The 25,493-nt window shown below is 39.8% G+C and overlaps 1 protein-coding gene across 4 annotated transcripts in view; it reads left to right on the forward strand.

Moving 5' to 3' along the window:
• IKZF1 (IKAROS family zinc finger 1) overlaps positions 1-13,990 on the forward strand; it is a 68,030-nt gene extending 54,040 nt beyond the window's left edge. For 3 of the 4 annotated variants that reach the window (XM_068395976.1, XM_068395979.1, XM_068395975.1), the window contains 4 exons: positions 1,683-1,850; positions 3,836-3,961; positions 8,356-8,490; positions 12,741-13,990. In XM_068395976.1, coding sequence (XP_068252077.1) covers positions 1,683-1,850; positions 3,836-3,961; positions 8,356-8,490; positions 12,741-13,447 — 1,136 coding nt within the window. In that variant the 3' untranslated portion in view covers positions 13,448-13,990. The remainder of the gene's footprint in view (positions 1-1,682; positions 1,851-3,835; positions 3,962-8,355; positions 8,491-12,740) is intronic. The other variant, XM_068395978.1, reaches the window with a different exon arrangement.
• The last annotated feature ends 11,503 nt before the right edge of the window (positions 13,991-25,493 follow it).

Below are 25,493 nucleotides of genomic sequence, written 5' to 3' on the forward strand. Positions count from 1 at the left end.
GCTAATGTTGGCATTTTTGTGGGCCACCCCAGCTGAACCAGTTGCGGGTGTAGTTTAGATGAATACAGCTACTTGATGGACAAAGTGAGCTCATTTGGCTTGACAGGGACTATGCTGACCTGCTTGAAGCTATTTGACCAATGAAAATATCTTGCCATGAAGTAGATTTATTTTACTGTTTGCTGAATGCTAATGCTGCCAGCCCCGATGGTAGAGTGTGCAGATTTTTGGGTTGGGACTGTGCTGCTGTCTAATTGATTTTCAGCTGTTCTACTGCATTACCCAAAAGCCAAAAATGATCATGCTGCACACATATGCACATGTATGGACATACAAGTTGGTCCTAGACGTGCAAAATAATACATGATTGTTAAGTGAGAGAGAAGAAATAAATTGTTTAACTTGGTTTTTTTTTAATATATTTTAACTTCAGCACTGAAATTTTAAAATCAGTATTATTGTTATATAAAGAAAATCAAAACTAAAACCAGGTCATCTCTGGGCTGTTTCTAATATTGTTGATGATACATTATAATTACTATAGCAGATTACATTTATGCCTAAGAGAAACAGAATCTTTCAGCAAATGAGTTTCAAAGGCTGGTTTGACTTAGTCAAGGGCTATGGAGAAATGGGCAAGCAGGAGCGGTTCCTGCTGATGGAGTGCTCTCAGATACAAAGTTTTCTTTACTCCTATGTGGTACAACAGAAAACATATTTTATTTCCTACTGACTTGAGAAAAGGCTTCATCTATCTTAAGTTTTTAAAAAATAGCTAAGCAAATAAATGAGCGTATTTATTTTAAACAGCACTAAACAGCCATATTAATTTTTGCAAAGGCTCGTTGATTCGCTTCCTTGATAACAGGCACCAGTTTAGACAAATCAAGGCTGTGTCTCTTCAAGTTTTCCCCTGTGTCCATCCAAAGTGTAGACCAGCAGAGTCCATTTGTGCAGGTCCTCTGTTCATACCTGACCTAAAGAAGAGTTGGGGCTTTGGTACGGAAGTGCAGGGCTTCCTTTCCACTGTCTTAACTTATGTGATTTTACCCTCTCTCTTTCTCTCTCTTTCTCTGTCTCTTTCCTGATTTGGCTGCTTAGGGACAGACAGGTAATGGAGAAGAAATTGAAAGGGAAAATACAGGGAAAATGTAAATGAAAAGAAGTTATTATAACTGTTATAATGAAGTGCCTTTCATTTAAATATAAGAATGTAACGCTGAAATGAACTTGTGATCCTGAAATGCATTTTTAATGAGTTTCCTTTTTATTTTGCTGCTTCAGTGGCATATTTTAAAGACCCTTTGAAAAAAGCCACATTAAAAACCCCACCAAATGCCACAACATGCAAAATTGGATATTGGTTTATTCCAAAACTGCTGATCAGGAAGAGTGGCTCTTCAACACAAAATGTTGCAGTCACTTTATTTAAATGAGTTTGAATTTGCATTGTGATGTGCCATTCTGATTTAGGAAAAAAAAATTAGATTTTCAGATCAAATTGACCCAGCCAGTGAAGCATTAAGAAACTGGCAGGTTTAGTCTGAAAGCCTCATGTTATATCAAACCTGCAGCTGGTGGAAGTCACAGAGCAGCAGTGAGAAAACAACTTTCTCACTGAAATCTTCTCTTGTTACCATGCAAGATTTTTGTTCTCACATATTTTCTCCTTCTCCCTGTAGGAGAACGCCCTTTCCAGTGCAATCAGTGTGGAGCCTCCTTTACACAGAAGGGCAACCTTCTGCGCCACATAAAGTTGCACTCGGGTGAAAAGCCCTTCAAGTGTCACCTGTGTAACTATGCCTGCCGTCGCAGGGATGCCCTCACGGGACACCTGAGGACTCACTCGGGTAAGTGAAGGTGTGGGACCATCCAGGGGTGCTCATCACCGTACCCGTTGAGGAGACAGGGGCATTCATGGCCACCAGGCCTGAGAGGTCTTCTCACCCTGGGGAGGTGAGTAGCCCCATGTTGGGGTTAACCAAGCTGTGAGTTAGCCAGTGTTTTAGCAGCAAAGAAGTGACTAAACACATCTCACGCTCATGATCCTTCACCAGAAGAACTGCTTTTTTCACATACTTCTTGGCTGATTAAAAGTTTCTGTATTAGTGTTTCATCTTACAAGCCTCATGTGAGTAATCCGTTTCATGGAACTATGAACGTGAATTAACGTTGATGAATGTTTTAGGGTTTGGATGGCGTTTCTCTGCATATAGAGATAATATAAGGTCTAAACACAGTAGGTTTTAAGTCACGAAGTCTCAAAAACCTCCAGTCTGGTAGTCATTCTTGACCTAAGGAGTGAATACCACCTACAGCATTTAGCAGCGGTTATTTGTTTCACCTTGTTATTACAAATACTTTGAAAGAGAAAAGGTAGGGAGGAGGGAGAGGGTGGGAGAGAGAAAGATAATAATCTTCCGAAAAAGAGGACTCTTCTAGAGTTTTTCAGTGTTCTGTCTCAACTAATATGGAGATCTGAGTAAATATTTTTGAATAGCTGCACTTTTCCGTTACCATGAACATCTCATTGTTTGACAGAAGCCGTAGTCACATACCTTCTGTGAAGCAAAACTAATTTAGCACCTTTAAAGTGCCTTTAAAAGCAGAGTGTTGTCTCATCTAGTTTCCCAAGCTAAGCTGGAAATGCAAATTGTTATTTGGATACAAGACCTCCAAAACACATTGGTGGAACTGACGCTGGTAACTTTACTTGCGAAAGTTGGCTTTGGGACCGAGTTCTGGGTAACAGAAGGGGAGCTCTCAAAGTGACATTGTTGTGTTGCACACAACTAAGGAAATTCTTCCCTAGCACACACATTAAATTATAAGATCCCTTGTGTTGGTCCCAGATATCGAAAATAATTTCCACTTCTCCTGTTCAGTTCTGGCCCGATTCAGGAAAGCACATCTTTAAAATACTACTTTGTCTCCCTCTCCCTTGCTGTTATTGATTTTCATGGCTGCACAATTTTAAACAGAATTTTTCACATATACATGAAATTATACCTAGACACTTTTGGTAAACTCTGAGGATTCCATAGATAAAGAGACAATGCATAAACTATAGGTTGTAATTAGTTCCTGCAACTGGCAAAATGACATCAATACATTATAAAACAAGTTGGATGTCTGAGTCTGATTTTCACCTGAGAATTTGTAAGTAAAATTCAAAAGTTAAGCTCCGCAACCATCTAAAATTGTGAAATCACATATAATGTGACGGTCTTATCATGCTAAGACAGAAAATTCAGGTCCAAAAGTCCATGAAACCATATTGTTACTGTGAAATTCCTGGAAGTACCTACATGTGGATTGGTGTAATACAGAAAAAAATTTGTTATGCCATTTCTCTTGAATTTCCAGAAGCAGAAAACATGTGAAATCTAACATTGTCCTAAAAGGGTTGAGCTGGTTCTGGTTGCATCAGAACAGACATCCAGCCGTGGGCAGGTGTCTCTGGCTACACCACCAGTTCCCCCGTTGGCAGTCTCTGTGGGAGCTCGGCACTAAAGCAACTACACTCAGACCTTTGAAGGTGTCTCAGTTTCTAACTTGTGTAGATGCCATTTTTGAAGATTTAATATTACAGTCCTTATCTGATATGAATCATTTGAAGTCAGCTTGCAACACCCACAGAATTGGCCTGGTGATGTAAAGATATACAACTAGTTTTCCATTAGGGTTTTTTTTTTTTTAATTGACAAAATCTTTCATCAGTTCACCACAGCATGAGTTTATTTTTGGGGTGGGCTTTCTTCCTGTTGTTCTTACCATTATTAATATGCTGTTGAATACCTCATCCGAATCTCTCAATTAATTGTGTTTTCTCCAGTTGGCAAACCCCATAAGTGTGGATACTGTGGTCGCAGCTATAAGCAGCGCAGCTCTTTGGAAGAACATAAAGAACGCTGTCATAACTACCTGCAAACCATGAATATCTCAAGCAGCCTTTATTCAGGTAATAAACATGTCCGTTTGGGGATTAACGTTGTCCCGTCATGCATGCAGAAAAAGGAATGGAAAAGGAACAGTAGTACCATTTGTGGCATCTTTTGCACTGGGGAGGGGCACACACAGCCCCTATGTATGATATTGCATCTGGATTTATTCTATATTTGATAAATATTTGGCTGTTATCTTGTTTTGTTTAGCTCAAACAAAAAGCCAAAGTAAAACTCAGGCATGTAGCAAAACACTTGCAAGACCTGGAAAATTTCAGTTCACCGTCTCAAGACAGTATGACTACGTCATCTCACCACCTTTCCCTTTTGTTTGGAGTCCTATATCGCAGTACTCTTGTGGATGTATTCTTAATAAAGACTTAATATCAGTGTTCTAGGTAGGGCTGCAGAATCTTCTGCATTGCACATCTTCTGCCCTTCCTAGGCACATCTTAAGGGGCTTACTTGACCACTAGGACCAACTCATCTAACAAGGATGAGCCATCTGTCCTAAATCTCACTCTTCCAAGCAAGAGGACGTGAAGCCAGAGGCATTTAATTTAGCCAGTTTGACTGAGACGGTCCAGAAAGGCTAATAATTTGTTGACAGCCTTCTTCCCAGCCTCCCCTTTAAAAGAAAACTGGTGGGAGATGAGGGGCTGTTGTGCTTCTCTGAGAGACTGGTCTTATGATGAAGGTAAAGTCCATTTCTTGGAGAAGATCAAATCTAAAACTATGCCCAGAAATACAGCAAGCAGATATTGCAGTTTGGATTTTTTTTAACAAAGATCCTAAAGATCTTTATGGGATTGATTGCAGTAAATAAGCATACAAAATCCCCCTACATGTGCAGTTTTAGATAGAGAATATAAGATCCAGCTTCTGTGGTGGAGTTTAAGCCCATCTAGTTAAAGTTACATTTCTTGCATACCTTTTTGATCCTGTCAGTATATGTTATTTGGTTTGTCAAATGACAAAAATGGAAGGTTCTCTCTGATCTGTTTGCAATGATGCCTCATTTAATATTTTGTATCTGGACAGAACCTGAATATGTTTTTACATGATATCAAATAATGTAAAGCATATGCACATAATGATAGCAGTGAATACAGCTGAGATGCTTCGGCCAGACAGCATGTTAGAGCATTTTACTGAGCATCTGGAGAACGTATAAATAGAAAAGCTCAATGTAATATACAGGAAGCAGCAATACTTATTCCTCAAAGAGGTGATAGGATTTAGAAGCAAATATTCGGTCTTGGGATTTGAATTTTCAGTGTCTGGCACACGGATTTGAATGCTTGCATGCAGAACATGAAAATTTGTGTGAATGAGTAGCTGAACTACTACTGAAGTTCTAGAAAGCAAAAATGTCCAGATGAAACTGGTGTCAGGAATCATAAACTTTAATAAGAAATAATACAATTTTAGACATGGACCTTTGTTTGTAGCAAATCATGACGGAAGAGTTTACACTAGCTTAGGACTGAATATCTCACATCTCAGTGGGATGAAAACATGCGGAATTCATGAAGTACTTCTTCCTTGCGTGTACTGAAAGTATCGTATGCATCTATATTTGATGTAATAGGACTGCTTTTGCAAATTAGAAAAAAAAATTAGAGGATTAACTTCAGGGTTTAGACCTTGTATCCAGCCAAAGATTTCACTCTTAAAAAAATTTAGCACTCAGTTAATAAATCAATACATTACGTTTCTAAAAAATGAAACTTTCCTGCATTTTTCCTACTATTTTGCATTCTAATCTATTCTACATCACTTCAAACATATCATTTTGCCATGTTTACGTAATTTCCCTTATAAACTGGAATATGAAAATGTACAATGAAACAGCTGAGAATGAGTGGGTGTCGTGGGATTTTTAATGCATTCTACAATACATCTAGAAAAGCAAGTACCTATACGACCACTATTATAATATTTCAGGGTGTGATATGGAGCTATTAGAGTCACAATTCAGGCCCTTTTTTTTTCCAGAATCAAAAAAGTTGGTACAAAAATCTGCTAGAGCATCTGATTTGACATTCTGCTACAGCAGGATTGCTTTTTACAGCATTTCTAAAATACTTTGTGCAGTATACATCGAAAAAATGTCAGTTGAAAGGACCTAAACTGGTAGAAACTTTCCATCAGCTTGTAAATCTAACAAATATAATTGAGAAGGTACTTAAATAAGGGAAAGATTAAGCAAAGAGAAGTAAGGAGAGGAATGAGAGATCATATTTATATTTTGACGTTTGTCTTCTTTCTTTAAGAGAAGGAGATTCAGCATGAAATTAGGAACCTGCTGAATTTAATGGCAAAATTTGTATTTTAGAGGACTAGAATCTCACTGTCCATGTGCAGTTCTTCTCTTAGAGATATTATTTGGAGTTTTGCATTTGAGTTGAGTGGAAATGTGCGGAAGTCTTCCCAGGCCTGTATAAAATAACAAAAGAAATAGTTTATGAAGTTGAAAAAGGGTCAATTACAATTCTTGAGTCACTTGTGGATTTTCATTTGGAAAGATAAAATGATGGTTTTTTCAATTCACAGACACCAAATTACAGAATAATAGTTATCAGGTTGGTAGCAAATTTCAGCAGGTTTCAGTTGCAAAGGCTGGAAATTAGTAGTAATTCAATTTGACCTTTATTTTTTTAAATAGCAATTTTCAAAATTTGAAAGTTTGAAACTTGAATACATAACTTACCCTCTCTTGAACTGATTAGAAATGGAATGTTATTATATCTTAAATAGATATTTCTTGATCATTTCAACTTTTAACTGAAAATTTAATCTTTTGTTTCCCTGTTGAACGGGCTGCTTTAAAACATTCTCTGTAAGACTCTTCCTGAAGTGGTATCTGGAAGCCTTAGCCAGCACAAGATGGTGGCGTGTGCTTGTTCAATGATGACTAGGTACCATCAATGTGCTTTGCTCTTCTGCACTTTCATGACCAAATTCTGCTCATATCTTGCATTGGTCACAATCTTTAGCATCTTATGGAGCTGGGGCATAATTCCATGACACTCCCTGTTACTGTCACTGTCACTGCAGTGTGTGCTACTGCAGCAGGGACTCAAGAACCAGTTGTGTACTCTTCGGTTTGATATCACGGAGTGATGTTGTCTAGGACACTTCACCTGCTCCTTCCAGTTATCCAACAGACCCTGATTTCGCATCTTTTGGGAACAATGAAACTCTCTCAATCATCCTTTTATGGCAGTGGTATATTGCCAAAATAACATTGCATAGGAACAGCGTGCTCTCAACTATTGAGAAACACCCAGGTACCAGAGTAGTGGCTTCTATGAACCAGTAATCCAGTGATAAATTCTCAGCAGGGACAGAAGGCAAACCGTAGCAGAGTGGTGCACCTAATTGAAATAGCTAGCAGAATCAAAGTCTAAAAATAATCTTTTGCTTCTCCCTTTAATACCAACTCACAAGTTCAGGAAAAGTATCCATATCCTAGTACCAGATAAAAGTAAAATTAACCCCTTTCTCTCCTGTCTCTGACCTCCCTTGCCAAAAAAAAAAAGAAAAAATAAAAACCCAGTTGTGCTGTGATATTGCTGTGTATCACCTTTCCTTTAGACGTTGGAAGTCAGAAATACCTTTCCATACATTTCTCATAGTCCTTGTTTTGACAGTGCATTTTCATACATGCCTTCTGTTTCTGCAGGAAAGCACTGAAGTAAAATGTAGTGAAAGTGAAGTAGTCTCCCTTTCCTAGAACCTCACAGCTAAGCTCCTTTCTAATTCTACAGTGCTTCAGCAACAGCAGGAGGTTGGGAAACAGGTCTGAGTGTTGCAAATCAGTGCTCCACTATAGATGTGACTTTAGCAACTTAAATTGTCGTTTAAAGTCTAAAATTACATCAAGGAAGTATAGAAATATTTACTAGGGAAAACAAAGTGGGTGGGGAGAAGGGTTGGTGTAGCATCTTCCACTGCTGGAGTTGAGAAGTTTGTCCATTTTACCTGTAAAAGAAGCAATGATCATACAGGCAGTTCCCCTGGGAGAGGTGCAGAATGACGGTGGGGTTGGCAGTGGGAGGGTGGAAAGATGAACTGCTTGATGCCCAGTATAATGTTAGGACCTCATTTATTCACAGAAATGCAGAGTGACTGTAGAACAAGGGTGGAGTGATTATGTTACATACAGGCAGATGGCTTGCAGTTGCAATCTCATTTTTTATCCTAAACTAGGGAAACATGAACATGTACATAGATTAATCAGCATGAGGGACTTGGTTACCAGGAGTCAGAATAGTCTTGTGGTGAGCTCCTTCTTCCAGCTGCTTGGGAGCTAAAAGACATTAGCTGAGAAACAATAATCTGAAGACAACAGTTCCATTAAAATGGAACAAGCCTGCCTAACCCTTTTGATGTCATTTAATTTCAGTCATAAAAGAGGAAACTAACCAGAGTGAAATGGCTGAAGACCTGTGCAAGATAGGGTCAGAAAGATCCCTCGTGCTGGATAGACTAGCAAGTAACGTCGCCAAACGTAAGAGCTCTATGCCTCAGAAATTTGTTGGTAAGAGTTAAACGTTTGCTGTCTCCTAAAAAATAAAATAAAACCCAAAAAATATCTCACAGGATTTTTACTTTTGCTTTATGATTTTATTTGTTTTACTAAATTATCAATATCTATCTCTATAGAAGCAGATACAGCGATGTGTTGGGGGAAAAAAAAACCCAACCAAACTTCTCCAGTGTACATTTCTGCATGTTTAATTTTCCACATCTGGAGATCAATTTTAAGTCTTTTTCCTGTCTTTTTCTAATGCTTATGAACAGGATTGTTACAAGATCTGGACAGGGTCTTGAAGTTGCCTTAAAAATCTGAAGATAGGAATAGATGTTTCCTATGGGGAAAGCATTTGACCACACTTTCAGGGTTATTTTATTAACTTCTTGGATGACATCCAGATCAGGGCATATTGCTGTTTGTGAAAGCATTTGTAAACAGTTGAGCATAGGCTGGATAATATTCTTCTCCCCTTCATAAAGTCTGTATACTTTTACAGCCCCAAATGATCATGGAAATAAATAAACCTAAGTCTGAGAATAATACCTAAATGAAAAGATCTTTGGGTACATTCTGTAAATGATGCAAAAACTTCATGCCCATTTGCATCTAGTAGTTTTTGTCTTAACAATAAAAAAATGGAGGCTACACCTATATTGTTCTGTTTGGTAAGCCTGTACCAAGTAGTGGTTACATCAGTTTTGTAACAGTGAGACCCACAGACAATATTTTGTCAGCTATGTAGACTTAGTCTGAAATGAATAAAAACATGGGAGATCAGAGGACAGCATATACTAATATCTAGCTAGATTCTTTTATAATTCTCTTCACATTCATTTATAATATTATTTTATATGAGACAATCAGAGAAAACTGAAGTCTTTGAAACAAAACACACATTAAGAAGGTCTTCAGTCAAAAGTCAAGGCAAAAAAAGACCAGTTTATGGGACAGATATTCCAGATATACCTTATTCAATGAGGACACAAGGGTGAAAGGAAAATTAGTATTTCTGAGACAAGGAAAGGGGAATCTCAGGTACATCAGGAGGTGCAATAAAAGGTTTGAAATTAAAGTCCAAGATTGTTTTCAAGCCCAAAGGCAACAATTCCAGGAGGCAGTCAAGGATAAGAAATGCTTATGCTTATAAAAGGACAAAAGTTGTAGTAGAGATGATAGTTACTAAAAATATATCAACTGTGTGAGGCAAACCTGATTCGTTTAGACACACTAGTAACTGATTACATTAGGCAAAACACTATTTCTATGAAAGCTCCAGGAAGACCAGAAGTGTTAAAATTTAAAAGGTACTAGCAAGTATCCTGTATGTGATGTATCCGTGGGTGTGGACTAGCTTTTTTGTTCTGCTTTTCTATCTTCACCCTGAGAAACAGTAAAGACAGCTAGTTTAACTACAAGTCTTAGGAGGGCAGAGTTTCCTGTCAGTTAGTTATTCAGGGTGTGGTGTAGGAAGACAACCTACTGACAGTAGATATTTATGGAAATTTGCTAACCTTCAAAAGGACGAACTTTTTTGACAAGAAAATGCCCCCAAATCCTTTCCTTTGCAATCGGCACCTGCTGCTTCATGTAATAGGTACATTCCTGATTAACACAAGGTTGGGCTGGCTGGTCAGGAGAGCTTTTTGGTAATAAAACATGTTTATTGCTCCTGTAGATTACCGTGACGTCCCAATCCCCATGCTGAATTCCAGGGAGAAGGAGCAAATAGCATCCTTCGCATAAGGGAAAGACTGTCTGTTGCTTCACTCGTCTTTCTCAAGGCTAATTTCATTACCTTTCAAAAGTGAGATTGTTCACCAAATTAAGCCAGTTATGTGTAAAATTCTCTCTGTATTCCGAACTGGAATAACTCCCAGACCCAAAAGCAGAACTGGGCCATCCAAACTAGAGAGTGAGAACTGCAGGCAAGGTTGACATGTTTGTCATTTTAAAACAAATGGCAGCAAAGAAAAGAGAAGGGTTAAAAACAAAAAAAAAAAGAAAGAAAAAAATGCCCACATGGACCGAGTGCATTTTTACTATATAGGTACCTGCTGCAGAACCCTGAGCAGTGTAAGGCTTGAAGTGCACCAAACCATTAGCAGTTTAATTTACTTATGCTCTAATAACCACAGAAATGAGCTATTATTTTTAATGAGTGCAAGTATTACCTGCATTGCCCAGATATAGAAATGATACCTGCCTACCTCAAGTTTGTGTCTGTTTCAGACACTCTGCTTGGAAACAAATTTTTCTTATGAGCACTTGATCCTCTCAGTCCAACTACGAACTAGTTATGCTACATAAAGCAAATACTACCCAAGAAACAGCTATTAAAATCACGCCTTCTGGATGCCCAAAATTTTGTGTATAATGAAGACCAGTCCCACTTTTCAGTGATATACAGTGCCCATGGAATATAAATGATTTTGACCTCATTTCTTCCTCCTTGAGTCAAGGGTATAAATTCATATTAGAAGAGTTTTTCTATATTTAATTCAAGAGTCTTTCACAACACCTATTTTGAATCTTAAGCCTCAAACTCTGCCTGAAAACTACAGCATTAGAAAGGGTAAATCTGGAAGAAAAAAAGAAAGCACCCCAGTCAAGGGGTGCTCAAATTGGCAGAATAATAGGGAAAGTAAACAAGAGGAAGTAGAAGCTTGTGCAGCACAGCTAGAAGGTGTCTGTACCCTGCATCCCATATAGGAACTTACGCAATGCTCAGAGTGTTTCTTGCTCTGCTTGCAGAGCATGGAAAAACTGGTATGAAACCATATCTTGTGGGAAACGTAGACAGCAGGACTTTCTACACTTTAGCTCCATCATTGCAATAGTGTCATGCTAGATGTTTTGTGGGCTCTTCACTGAGTTTGAATAGTCAACTTGAGTAGAAACTGGGTGTGAAATTGTTGATAAATTAATTTGCAGATCTTCTGGTAAATTTTCCATGCTCCTATTAGCATTTCTTTTAGACAAATTAGGACTTTCCAAGGCCTACCAGCAATGTCATGTTGATTAGGAAATGGTGATAGCACCTCATAGAGGTGTTTGTGTCTTTCAATTAATATCTCAAGATCCGCAGAGCTAGCAAATCCATCCAGACTGTAAACAATGTCTTATTGGTAGTTCTAGGAACCTGTGGGAATTTTTTACCCCTTTGCATTTGCACAAATTTATTAGGAGCCTGATAATAACGTTGATGGTTTACACTCTTTGGGAAGACTGTTCAGGTTCATAAAATCAGCATCTGTGCATTTAAATAGTTTCTTCCACTCCTTACTTTTACCTTCTATGTTTTGCTTAGTTCTATCTGTCCAGGAATTTTGAGAAATTGTAGTGAAACTCAGTATTCAATACTAGGGTATCCAGCTAGAGATACATAAGTGCAGTCTGATTTTAAAAAAATTAAGAGTCCTCCCTTATTTTTGGCATCCCAAATCAGAGTCGAAGTAACAAGTAACAAGTAATCTTCCTCTATATAGGGCTTTTTACCTCATAGGAAAAATATATTCCAACTATAAATGCACTTAAATTTTTTCCATGGTTCTTGGCTGCTCCTATAGATGATAACTTTTTGACACAAAATTTCTAGGAACATGAATAGCTTCTTGGTAACGTGTCTAACATGGCTTATATAAAAAACAAGGTGTCGGGGAGACATGGCAATATGAAAAGTTAAGTTTTTGTTGATTTTTCTCCGAAATGACATATGACTACATTGCCAATGATGTGGGTTATTTTTAAGAACCTGAAAGTCTAAGACTAAAACATACAATTTCCAGTTTAAAATTGTAATATTTTAGGGAAAAATATTGATAATGTGCTTCATGCTCTGAAGCACGAAGGCCAGGCTTGCTATAACTGCACTGGTACACCGTCTTCACTAACTACAAAGGCATGCCTCTGCTCACTGTACCAGGCAGATGAGGGAGTCCAGTTAGGAAGGAGAAAGAGAGGATGAAGCACTCAATCTTTAGCTCCCAGAAGTACCCATATAATTAGTTCCAAAATCTGTTCTCATCCATTTTGTTTTTCAAAGACCTCAAATTATTTTGCAGGTTAAAAAGAAAACATCAGTCAATCATTTTTCTGACCAGCTATGTTAGAGAACTATGAATACCTCAGGTGAATTTCAGAGGTGGATTTGATCAACTCTTTTCTTCCATGTTGCTGTTTTATTAATCCATGATGTTCGGTTCCTTAATTATGTAGAAATCAGCCCTCTAACTCTTGACTGTTTTTCACTGCAGGTGAGAAATGTCTGCCTGATCTTCCATACGATGCCACCACCAACTACGAGAAGGAGAATGAGATAATGCAGACGCACGTTATAGACCAGGCCATTAATAACGCCATCAGTTACCTGGGGGCAGAGTCCTTGCGTCCCCTTGTCCAGACACCACCAGGTGGTTCTGAGGTGGTGCCCGTCATCAGCCCCATGTATCAGCTCCACAAACCTCTCGGGGACAATCAGGCTCGCACCAACCATACAGCTCAGGACAGTGCAGTGGAAAACTTGTTGCTGCTTTCCAAAGCCAAATCTGTCTCCTCTGAACGGGATGCCTCTCCCAGCAACAGCTGCCAAGACTCAACAGATACAGAGAGCAATAATGAGGAACGGAGTGGTTTAATTTACCTGACAAACCACATAGGTCCCCATGCAAGAAATGGCATCTCTATAAAAGAAGAAAACAGGCAATATGATGTCTTGAGGGCAGGTACTGACAATTCCCAGGATGCTTTCAAAGTGATCAGCAGCAATGGGGAGCAAGTGAAAGTTTACAAGTGTGAACACTGTCGAGTCCTTTTCTTGGATCACGTGATGTATACAATCCATATGGGCTGCCACGGGTTCCGTGATCCTTTTGAATGCAACATGTGTGGCTACCATAGCCAGGACAGGTACGAATTCTCTTCCCACATAACTCGAGGTGAGCACCGTTACCACATGAGTTAAAACTCCTCCAGCACAGATCTAGCCCCAACAGCTGCGTTACTGGAGCTGCACAAACCACAACAGCAACAAAGCCCAAGTCAGATGGACAGTAAAAGTAACAAGAGAATCAAAAGTTCAGATATCTTCTCCCACAAGAAAATTTTCCTTTTGGTAGCGTGTGTTGCAACTCAGTTTTCTAAATGAGTGCTAAAGTTTTTACTGAAAATGTTTGATCACCAAAAACCTTTAGTAATGTAAGTAGGAGCTTTTGTAGTCACATAGCTGAAAGCCCTTCCCTGAACTGCTGCTTCTTGCAAACCTCCCTTGCCAAAACTGTTAACCATGCACAGCATGCACGACGAGGACGCGACAGGCAGGAGTGGCCAAGCTTTCTCTCTTAACACCCTGAGCGTAGGGCTCTTACACTAGATGTACATTTTTTGACTTCCTGGTATTATTTGACTCTTTTGGGAAAATTAAACTCAACTAAAGATGGAGGGGCCCATCTCAGATGACTTCACAGACAGCTGTGGTGGGACAGGACCCCCCCAGCCAGAGAGTTCTGAATTGCTTTGGTGGTAAAAAGTACAACGTTTCCATCTGCAAGGGTGCTGCTGGTATTACATCATGGCATGCCTTGTTTGTGTCACTAGGCACGCGAGCAGGTATGTGAAAGATAGAAGAAACACCCTTGTAATATACTCTGTGAAGTATGAATTGCATTTAATGTATAGAAAAAGGTTATTGTTGGCTCTTCTTTGAATAAATGTTTTCTCTCCCTATCCAATAAAACCCCATTTTTCATTAAGGAACCCCTCCTCTCTCTGCATAAACAAGTTACAATGTATTTAATTTTTCTTTCTTTCTTTTTTAAGTTTTAGTTATTTAGAAAAGTATGATGTACAGTTGAGAAAAGCACTAGCTAGAAATACGTGTGGGGAAAGTCTCCTTATGCACATTTTTCATCTTTTTAAACTGCCTGGAAAGTATCCAAATGTCCTTCTCTTACATATGAAAAAAAATCCCATTTTCCTTGCACAGAAGATGTTGTCTTGTAGATTTTGTGGCTCTGCTCCTGAGTGTTGCACTTCATTATTTTTAAAGCACTGAGCTGAATTAACAACTGACAACCAGCCAGTTGAAATTTGTAGCCTTCTTCCCTTTTCCCGGCACTTGCTGTTTAATGAGGGACCAAGCCCTGTAAAGGTGCTGGGAACGCTGGCTTCCTATTCAACAAATCATTTCACCATGTGCTTTAAGTTACTTTTACTTCAGCAGAACTAATCTTAAGGTTAAAAAAAATTGTATTTTGTTGAATGGAGACCAGAGACTGCAGCACTCTGCAGAGTGCAGTAAAATTCACCAAGAGCTTACTCCATGGTGGATTCTGCTGCAGATAGTGTAATTCCAGTTAGAATAAAAACTTCTATGACGAATCGATTTTAACCCCAAACACAGCTGATATTAAAAAAATATATTTTTAAAATCTTCTTCTTAACTTCCTCTTCCAAATAGTTCATTCCTCTCCCTGAACACCCTCATACTTTAAGATTGGGCAAAAAAGAAATTTTTGCAGCTGCATAAAAATCTGTCATCGGTGCTGCAATACTTCCTGGGCAACATTTGTAAAAATAACCCATCGTATTACCTTAGTGTGTAAATGCTCCCACTCTGCATAATAAATGGATATTCTCCAATAAACACAATCTTATAACCAACAAGGCTAGCGGTCTTGTCAGACAGTTACACGTTCTCCATTCACAAGTGCATGCAAGCACATATATTTATTATAAAAGAAATCCGATGGAACCATGAACACTTGTACCTAGGCCAATTTGGCCTGATATGTGTAGCTATATTTGATATACATTTCCTATATATACATACTATTACAGGCACACAGGGTTCCTTCTTCTGCTTTCACTTTTGCAGGTGTAAGTCAGGAGCAACATCACTGAAGTTAGAGGAAAGATACTGATGAAATAATGAATTACAAATATATGCTTTTACAATCTCATGTCTTACCTTTTCATGCCAACTTACTTCATGTGACATGTGAGCACAGTGGTGTTTACACTGAAAGTGCATGCGTGCATGCCTATTTAGTAGCTTTGTCACCAGATGTGAATGCTGTGTATGAACTGATGCATTATACCCACAACAGTGAAAACAAATTACTAGTACATCTTAGGTAGGCTAGTACATCTTAGGTAGGCTAGTACATACAGGATGGCCAGTGACACACCCCCAAAAAAGCATACTGTAAACTACAGGCCCAAAGGTGATCCCCTCTACTCACACATTGTAACTCAGTTGCCTTAAGAGACATTATTGCTTGTTACCTTCCAGCCTGAGACACTGTGCAGGGGGTGGGCACAAGAAATCATCAGCCACTTTCATGCCCCAACTATGGTTTTGTCATCAATGCCTCCTACACATTCAGCTTCAAGACAGACTGTACCTGACAATGAGGTGGCTGCTCATGGCTTGGACAGGTGTACTCTTTGCTGGGTAAAAAACTGGCTGGACGGCTGGGCCCAAAGAGTTGTGCTGAATGGAGTTAAATCCAGTTGGCGACCAGTCACAAGTGGTGTTCCCCAGCACTCAGTATTGGGGCCAGTTCTGGTTAATATCTTTATCAATGATCTGGACAAGGGGCTCGAATGCACCCTCAGTAAGTTCACAGATGACACCAAGTTGGGCAGAGGTATTGATCTGCTTGAAGGTAGGAAGGCTCTGCAGAGGGATCTGGACAGGCTGGATCGATGGGCTGAGGCCAATTGTATGAGGTTTAACACGGCCAAGTGTCGGGTCCTGCACTTGGGGCACAACAACCCCATGCACCGCTACAGGTTTGGGGAAGAGTGGTTGGAAAGCAGCCTGGTGGAAAAGGATCTGGGGGTGTTGATCGATGGCTGGCTGAATATGAGCCAGCAGTGTGCCCAGGTGGCCAAGAAGGTCAACAGCATCCTGGCTTGTATCAGAAATAGTGTGGCCAGCAGGGCAAGGCAAGTGATCATCTCCCTGTACTCAGCACTGATGAGGCCACACCTTGAATACTGTGTTCAGTTTTGGGCCCCTCACTACAAGAAGGACATTGAGGTGCTGGAGCGAGTCCAGAGGGCAACGAAGCTGGTGAAGGGTCTGGAGGACAAGTGTTATGAATGGGTGAGGGAACTGGGGTTGTTTAGTCTGGAGAAAAGGAGGCTCAGGGGAGACCTTATTATTCTCTACAACTACCTGAAAGGAGGTTGCAGCGAGGTGGGTGTCAGTCTCTTCTCCCAAGTAGCAAGTGATAGGACGAGTGGAAACGGCCTCAAGTTGCACCAGGGGAGGTTTAGATTGGATATCAGGAAAAATTTCTTCACTGAAAGGGTTATCAAGCATTGGAACAGGCTGGCCAGGGAAGTGGTGGAGTCACCATCCCTGGAAGTATTTAAAAGATGTGTAGATGTGCTGCTTATGGACATGGTTTAGTGGTGGACTTGGCAGTGCTAGGTTAACAGTTGGACTCAATGATCTTAGAGGTCTTTTCCAACCAAAATGATTCTATGATTCTATGATTTTGTATAGGAATGGCCTGAAGAGGACATTCAAAGGAGGAGCTTACAGTGATGACTTTCCTTTTTTTTTTTTTTTTTTTTTTTAAAATGAAGTTGAAATGGGTTCATTTTTGCATAGCTGGTAGGGATACATTGAGCTGTTCTTATCCCTCTCCACTTTTGACTGATACCAACCAAGTAGGGACAAAGTAATTTCCCAGCCCTGCTGCAATGTCCTGTGTGAGGTCAGATGTTGACTGTCCAGAAAAAAAAAAAAAAAAAAAAAAAAAAAAAAAAAAAAAAAAAATCTGCTTTTACTGCTCTTACACCTCTTTCCTACTGTTCTTAGATTTAGGCCACTATACAGCCCACGCCATATTTTTTTTTTAACCCTTCATTTTAAGACACCCCAAGCTATAAAGGGGAGGGGGGACAGAAGCTTGCTCAGGTGGTTTTGCTTTTACCAAAATCCCACACAAATAAAGCCACGTTCATTAACCGTGTAAAGAAGCAGAGCTCCAGTGGAGTTTAAGACTGCCTTGAACTTAGCTTTAAAATGTGGTTTCTGATGACAGGACAGGTTCCCTGCCTTTGCAACATGTCGGTGCACACATGCACCTGTATGAGTTTCTGTGTCGCTTTTCTTGTTGACATGCACATGCCCTGTCTGTGGTTTTGTGTATCATTAATATTTTATATACATATGTATGTGTGTATATATATCTAAAATGGTTCATATGACACGATGACGCACCGTCAGTCACAGTGGGTTTGTTTCCTGGGTCTGGAGTTTTCTTATTTATACTATAACAGAATATGTTGATGTTGTATATTAAACAGTATAGTAGCATAAAGTAAGTATATTAAGGCACAGTGCATCAGAGGGCATAGTCTAAAGGCAGGAACAAACAGCATTCTCTGTTCATTAAGGGGCTTTTTTAGATTTGCTTTTTTCAGTGTTTTTTTTTTTCTTTTTTGCACAAAATCATCTTCAATTTGTTTAGAAACAAGTTTTTCAATAATTTTATTTATGAACATACGCAAGGATGGCATGAAAATAGGATGTGTGTGTGTACATCGAAACAAACTGTGCCCTCAGCAAACTAGTTTAGTGTAATCTCCCTTTCTATCTTTTTTTTTTGCTATGGTGCAATACCCTGATATGGTTTAGCTGAACCCTAAAATGGGTAAATATGGTGAATGACTTTAAGTTTATATCTGTTTTAAAAAAGTAAAAAATAACTGCTTCCCAGCCCTTCCCCACACATCTCCTTTTCTAATAGAAAAGTTGTATTTACACACTTCGTTTTTGCTGTGATTTTATATTGTAATTTCATTTTTCTTTGAGAACATTGTATTTAAGAAAACCAAGCAAATTTCATAAAAATTGGAAATGTTATTAAATTATGTCTGCAAAGTGAGACGTATCTTTTAAGACAAGAGAACATGGTAAAAAAACCCAAACCCAGAACATTTCTGTCCCTCTCCGAGTGGGTGAAGTCGACGTGGGATATAGCTGGAGGCCCTGTGTGTGTGGGGTGGTGACTCTGTGTGTGTGGGCAATGTATGGTGAGATGCAGGCAGACAGCTTCGTGGGCAGTGAGGGAGCGCTGAGCATCGTGCACGGCCTCAGCTCTGCTGCTGCGCCTATAGCCTGCGTCATGGCGAGTTCATCCTTGCTGTCCTTGCAACCCCATCTTCTGTGGCCAAAAAAAAGGTCACACTGTGTCAGTCACCCTGCGCTCAGCAGCTACGTGAAGCAGCCTTGCTAAGCCAGCTCCAGCTGAAGATCAAGTCCTAAACTGGCTGCCTCCTGTCCAGAGTGTCCCTGGCCACAAAACTCACACAGCTCCTTTGCGCAGCTGCCTTTGAGAAGGGCGTTTCCTTTCCAGCCCTCTCCTCTTACCCTTCCCTCCCACCAGCCAGCTGAAGTCATTACAGAACACAATTACTTCTGCATGTAGAGTCACAATAATTCAAAATAAAACACTGAGAAATTATTTCTGCTATTTGCCATAATAAAGGTGATTTCTCAGCAGGTGTCCCCGTTTCCTTCAGATTCCAGCACAGTAAATTTCACATCACATATTTAATGCAAACAAGAATCACTGTTTTGCTTAGAACAAGCACCATTTACAAAGTTTTAGAAATATTTCCATTTGCAAAACTGTATTATTATGAACAAAACGAGATTAAAGAAAACCCCAAACTCTAATGGTATTGCAATCAGCTTTTTTACAGGTTCCCAAAAATCTAGATTTTCCTTAAGTTACTGTAATATGGTTTCATCATAAACTATGACTACTTTTGTATAAGAAGGAACATTTAACATCCTAATTCTTTTGTTCAGCATCATAGCTAGTTCTCAGTAAATGAAATGAACTACAAATTTCTGTTTCAGTGGGTGACTCTTCTGCAAAGTAAATATGGTCTGTTAAATAATAATAATAACAACAACAACAAAAAATGGACCAAATGTAATATTCTCCATCAATGTTATTAAATCCTTGAACTAATGTAGAGACATCCACAGATTTAAATGCAAGTTTGTGTACCTAAAAATCTATTCTGGGTATCTACCTGTTACATTTCCAAGACTTTCTTAAAATCACCATATTTTTTTCCTACTCCAATAACTTGATTAAATTACAGTAGAAACTGTTGTAGGTGCCAAGATACGAATTGTTATACAGACACAAACATGCAACTACCAGGGGTGAGTATTTTCAGCCTCAAGTCCCCAAACAGGCTTCCCGATCCATATGTAAGCATCTAAACACTAAAACAGTATTAAGATGTGATCAGCAACCAAAGTTTTCTAGATAGTCTTTCAAATCAAGAAATACACTAAAACACACAAGATTCTTTTAGTAGATATGAAAATGAGAACTCGGAGGCAGACCTGAAGCAGACAGATCTGATAATGTAACAATTTCCTATTTTTTTCAGGGTGGGGAGGGAATCATTCAATACCTTATTTGGGGAAAAGGGGTTAGAAACACTCCTGACTTTGCCAATACACTGAGGATATTGCACTGGTTTTGTCAGCTTGTGAGAAGGTCAAAAATAAAAGAGAAGCTTTCACTGAAAGCTTCAAGTTTCAGCAGCAGCAGCGACAATTTGAAAGCTGAAAATGTTGCAACTGGAAAACCAAAATGTTTGATTTCTAAAAGCTGTTCCTGCCTGTCTTGTGGGTCAGAGCTCCAGGGCATCCCTCTCTGCTATGGGCCAGTCAGGTTGTGTCCATCATCAGAAAACACAGTCAACTTCTTGTCCGGAAGGAAAATGGTGCATGAAAACCAAAAATCCCTCAGACCTGGCCTGTGGAAGGCAACAGAAGCCTTAATCTTCACAGGAGGTCCATTATCCTGGTTTCCCAATTTTAATTTTTGACGCATCTTTTTTTTTTTGGCTACACAGACTTTAAATTTTCAGGGCTGCTGAACATGCGGTTCTCATTTAAGTCACTGGTAGCTGCAGACATGCAGCATTTCTGAAATCTTGCCGTAACTGCCAGAAGATGGGTATTCAGAAAACAGGAGGGACAAAAATGTGCAGAGTTTCACTGAAAATGAGACAGACAGGAGTGAGAAATCCAAACCCGGGCTTCAGACGGCAGGAGTTCACCACATCTAAACATAAAAAGGATGCAGTGAGCATGGCTGAAACCCCGCTCTTGCTAAATGAACAGATCCCTGTTAAATGCAGTGAAATGCATTTAGCATTACATTTTTTTCTTTTTTTTTTCATTTAGGGTAAGGTCTCACTGCTTTAAAGCCCGTCCCAGGACACGGAACAATTCCCAGTTTTATCTGTCCCAACCACACATATGAAACACGTGAGTGACAGGGGGCAGCTGCTGCTGTTGCTGCCGCTGGTGGCGGCTGCAAATCACACAAACCAACGCCTTCCTGTCCCTTGGGAGAGAAGTGAAGGTTCTGGTTTATAAGCAGTTAGAGAAGAAAAAAAAAAAAAAAAGAAAAAAAAATCTACACCTTGCAGCAGACAGTGAGCCTGGGGCTGGCGGGGTGAGGAAGTTAATCAGCAGCAAGCAGGCTGTTCGGGATGAGGCCAAACAGATGGCTCCTCTCTGAAACGGCAAAACGGGAAGCAGATGTGGCCACCGCTTCTCCCCATGCATAACTGGGAACCAGCCGGTTGGTGAGGAAATTTGCATAACAAGGATAATTTGGTATCAAAACTGTCCCTAGAAGTGATCTGAATGGATCTGGGCACAGTTGACAGTTTTCACTTCTTGTTTCCCACTCAATGTTCAACCAGATTAAATTTTAATTTTGAACCTACTGTTTGCCTGAGGTTGCTCTCAGCTATCTTGTAGGGAAACCTATGATGCAGGCAGGGAGGACCCGACGGTCTCTAGTGAAGCTTTTGGGGCCAAAACCCTGATCTCTGTTCAGTCAGTTGAAATTTTAGTGACTAATTTCAGCGGGCTCTCATTTTCAATTTAAAGTCCATAAACTTCATGTCATCCTATGAACAACCAGCAAAACCGAACCTGAACTAATATCCTCTATTTGTACGCACTGAAATTCATAGAGCCTGGATACGGGTATGCTACAGGCCTGGGCTAACGCCCTTTTTAAGCTCCTTTCTACCACGAGCAGAGTCAAGAGCCCCAGACGAGCCCAGCATCTCTCCCTGCTGCCCTGGGGGAGCAGGGGGGGTCCAATCCTCTGACTGAAAAGCCTCACCAGCCTGACAGAGCCTTTGCACCTGCCAGTGCTGCACAAAAAAAACTTTACCAAAAAAAACCTGGGAAAATCACATTAATATTGAGGGGACAGTTTAACACGTAGATATGATGTATTACAAGGAGGGGTTTCTTTCTTTCTATTCCACCCTATTTTGTTTCAAAGGACATAGTAATGTCTATTTGACTACAACTTTTACTTTATAGTGTTCCTGTTGCATTGACAAGGACTAAATATACTGCCCCATCAATACACCATACAAATTAAAACAGAGATCCAAAGAGCTCTTAACATTAAGGGAGGTTCAAATCTGGATTCAAACACTCTGGTATTGCTTCACTGATAGCTGTAGTGTACAAAAAAGCACCTTTATCATCTTCGGGAGATTCCTGCGTGTAGCCATGGGAGAGAATATAGGCTTATTCTCCATTGTGTTGGGGAAAAAGAAGAGGGAGTAAATACTTGCTGAAAACACATATTTGCAGGCACTAACAGAAGCATTGTTACATTAATTTTACTTTTTTTTTTAGCACAGCACATATGCAATTTACCTCCCCACCTCAAAAGTCCTACTCTGAAACATTCACAAACTCTTTATTTTTGCATCGCATCCAGTCACTTAGTTCTAGACTAATAATATATATAGTATTTTATTTGCATAGTCTAGCAAATGCACATGGGAAATGCACTTAACACATTTACACATATATGTAGGGGGTTTTTTGGACTTATTAAATATTGGTACAAATTAGAATGATTACTTCTGCTTTGGAAACATCTGTCTCTCTATCCCTTTGTAAATGTAAGCTGGCTGAGACACAAATCAGTTTCATAAGGTCTAACACTGATATTATGATAGTACTTGACAGGAGAATTTCTACTGCAGTAACCAGAGTAAACCTGAATAAGTGAAAATAATCAAGCTGCTGAAGAACACACAGTACGAACAGACCCTGCAGTTCAGGCACGTACATCACGGTGCTTCTCCCCAAGACACAACCACATCGCATTTAACTGACCTTTAAACAAAAATTGGATCCTGATCAGCAGAAAGAGGAGAAATACACAAGAAGAAAAGCTAGAGTGGTTTTAGGAAGACAATGAAATGCACGTATACTAAGAAGTCTAAAATTAAGTATTTTCAACAAAATTCCAAAGCCCAAACCAGGAGAAGGTGACTATAGGCATCTGCCTGAGTTTCGTTAAATAGTTCTTGATAGTTGAATCATAATTTGGTCATTGAAGGTAAGGGCAAATGTACCAGAAGTGATACGAAGAGCAGAAGGGAAATGAAGGGTGGTAGAAGATTGGGTGGAAAAATTAACACATGGAGTTCAGCAGTGAAGAAATTACTCTCTACCACAAGGGTTATCACCACAGAATCAAGAAAAGCCAAAACCAGTGCATTTCAGGGGGAAAAAAAATATTATACGATTCTTAATAGTTGCTTGCCTTTTATACTATGGAAGAGTTGGCCTCTCCTCTTGATTATCCTTAAATCTAAAATCAATTTGTGAACTAAAACTATTTTTTGTGTGGAATTTAGCAACCTTCCCCCTCCCCCCCGCCCAAATCCACACAGCCAATGCAGGTGTTCGCACTGTACATTCAATTCATACTTCCTTTTTTTCTTCAATACCTGACAAAGCAGAGAATCACATAGTGTAAATCCTTTTTAACAATTCCTTTCATGTTGTCATTAATATTAAAAAAAAAATCTCTTTTCTTAATAGCCCAGTCTCTGGAGACACACAGTTCTGGAGAATATCCATTTTTGTTTCAAGTACAGGAGGTGTGTAGCTGTATTGACTTGGGGGGCAGGGGGCTAAGAATATAATAAGTGGAGATGAGACTGAACCAAAAAGGAATATCATTTCATCCTAATATCTTTAAATTTATTCTATATTTTCCAAAATCCAAGATACAATTTCTGAAAAGCTGGTAAACAGCAGCACTACTGTGAAACTATTACATCCTTCCCCCTTCCCTGATAGGGAAATTGTAGCGCAAAAAAAAAAGCCTAAATTCCTTACACAAGATCATGCAATGAGTTCTTGACAAAATCAGGATTGGTAGCCAGGTCTTCTAACACCTGCTCATTCTCCAGCCACAGACCTGTCTTTCGCTTCAGTGGGTAGTAAACGTGGGAATCCATATTTGCAGACTCTTGCACTAACTTCTAAGAGCTGTAAAAAGGCCACAGGTCGTGTGTGTGTGTGTGTGTGTGTGTACTATATGTGTATAGACTATATATGTGTCTAATTCAAAATATTCAATGATTTATATACTTTTAACCAACAGTTGCCAGTTTTCCTTCCACTTCTTTGTTACTGAAAATATGTTACCTAAATTTACAGAATATTTTGACCAAGCATACAAAGATACATAATCCTTTCCGTGATCAGCTGTTGGACAGCTTTTTCCTTGCAAATGTCTTTAAATGATGCACAGATAAAAAGGAGAACAATACCAGGAGAGGGGCCCTCAGCCTGAGGTACAGCACCACTGGCCCTCTCTTGGTTTCCCTGTGGACACATAATGAGCTGCTCAAATAACAGTCTTATGGTAACCAGCCGATTTAACAAATTGGGATGCTTTTCTAAGCCTTAAAAACACAATGCAAAATCACTCTATTTACCCTCCCAACTATCCCAGGAAAAACAGAAAAAAAAAAAAAACAAACCACAACAGGGCCATGCAAAAATATTATGCTCCAAAGAAAAAGAAACCTATGATGGCTTTAGTCAGCCGGCTAATTTACAACAGAAAACAGAAGGCTTGCTGGAAACTTTGCACAAATACCAACGTGCAAAATAGAAACTTGAGATAAGCTGTGGAAAGAGGGTGGGATTTCCAGAAAATAGGGAAGGACTTGTCACACCCTCCTTGTCAAATTTTGCAGGATCACCACAGCTTCTCTGGAGAAACAGTGTGTGCAGAGGGGGAAAGCTAAGAGCTTTCCTTTTGGTTCTGCTTCTCCTAAATAAACTGCTTGCCTAATTTCCTTTGCAATTAGAGAAATATTCTACTCAAAAGCCCATCCTTTCCACGTCTTACTACACTGTGTACTTTTGCCACTAAGCCTCTGGCTACTTCCATAATTTTATATTATTAATATTATAATTATATCAATACTTTCCTTTTTCTCAAACACTAGGTTGCACTAATATTAAGCAAGGTAAAGTCGCCGGGACAGCGAGAAGAGGGAGGATGGTGCCATCTGGCAGCTCTCGGCAAAGCCTCTCCAAAAAGCGTGCAGGGATGGAGGGCCAAGTCCCTTCGCTGTTTCACGCCACGCCAACACGGGAAGTTACACAGCCCATCTTCCTCAGTGTTTTCTGAGGTCATCCTTGGAGCGTTTTCTCCAGAAAAGCAGAATAAATGCTTTGTCAGAGGCAGGCTAGCAGGGTCTTGCTTTCTAAGCTCTCCCATCGTGACTGCCTCTTCCCCAGCGTACGCACGCCCGGCATCTTCAGCCTGGGACGTGCCCTGCTGAAGCCCACCAGCTCCTCCAGTGTCCAAGCTGCAGCAAGGGCACCGGACGGTGCAGGAGGAAAGCAGGAAGTGCCTCAGCCCCAGCCCGAGCCACCACACAACCGCCTCAGGGGCACTCGTCTGCCTCTGGTCTTAACCAGGCACCAGAGACACCCCATCTCCTCACGGGGACGTATTCAGCCCCACAGCACACCTTGGCAAGTTTGCCAGTGTGCAGTTAGAAAGGAAATACCTAGAAGAAACAAACACACAGAGGTTTGGTGGCAGTGGAGAGGGGAAAGTAAATTTACACAATATTAAAAAAAATATTTGGGGGGC

This window comes from Nyctibius grandis, chromosome 3, assembly GCF_013368605.1.
Source record: "Nyctibius grandis isolate bNycGra1 chromosome 3, bNycGra1.pri, whole genome shotgun sequence".
Lineage (NCBI taxonomy): Eukaryota > Metazoa > Chordata > Aves > Nyctibiiformes > Nyctibiidae > Nyctibius > Nyctibius grandis.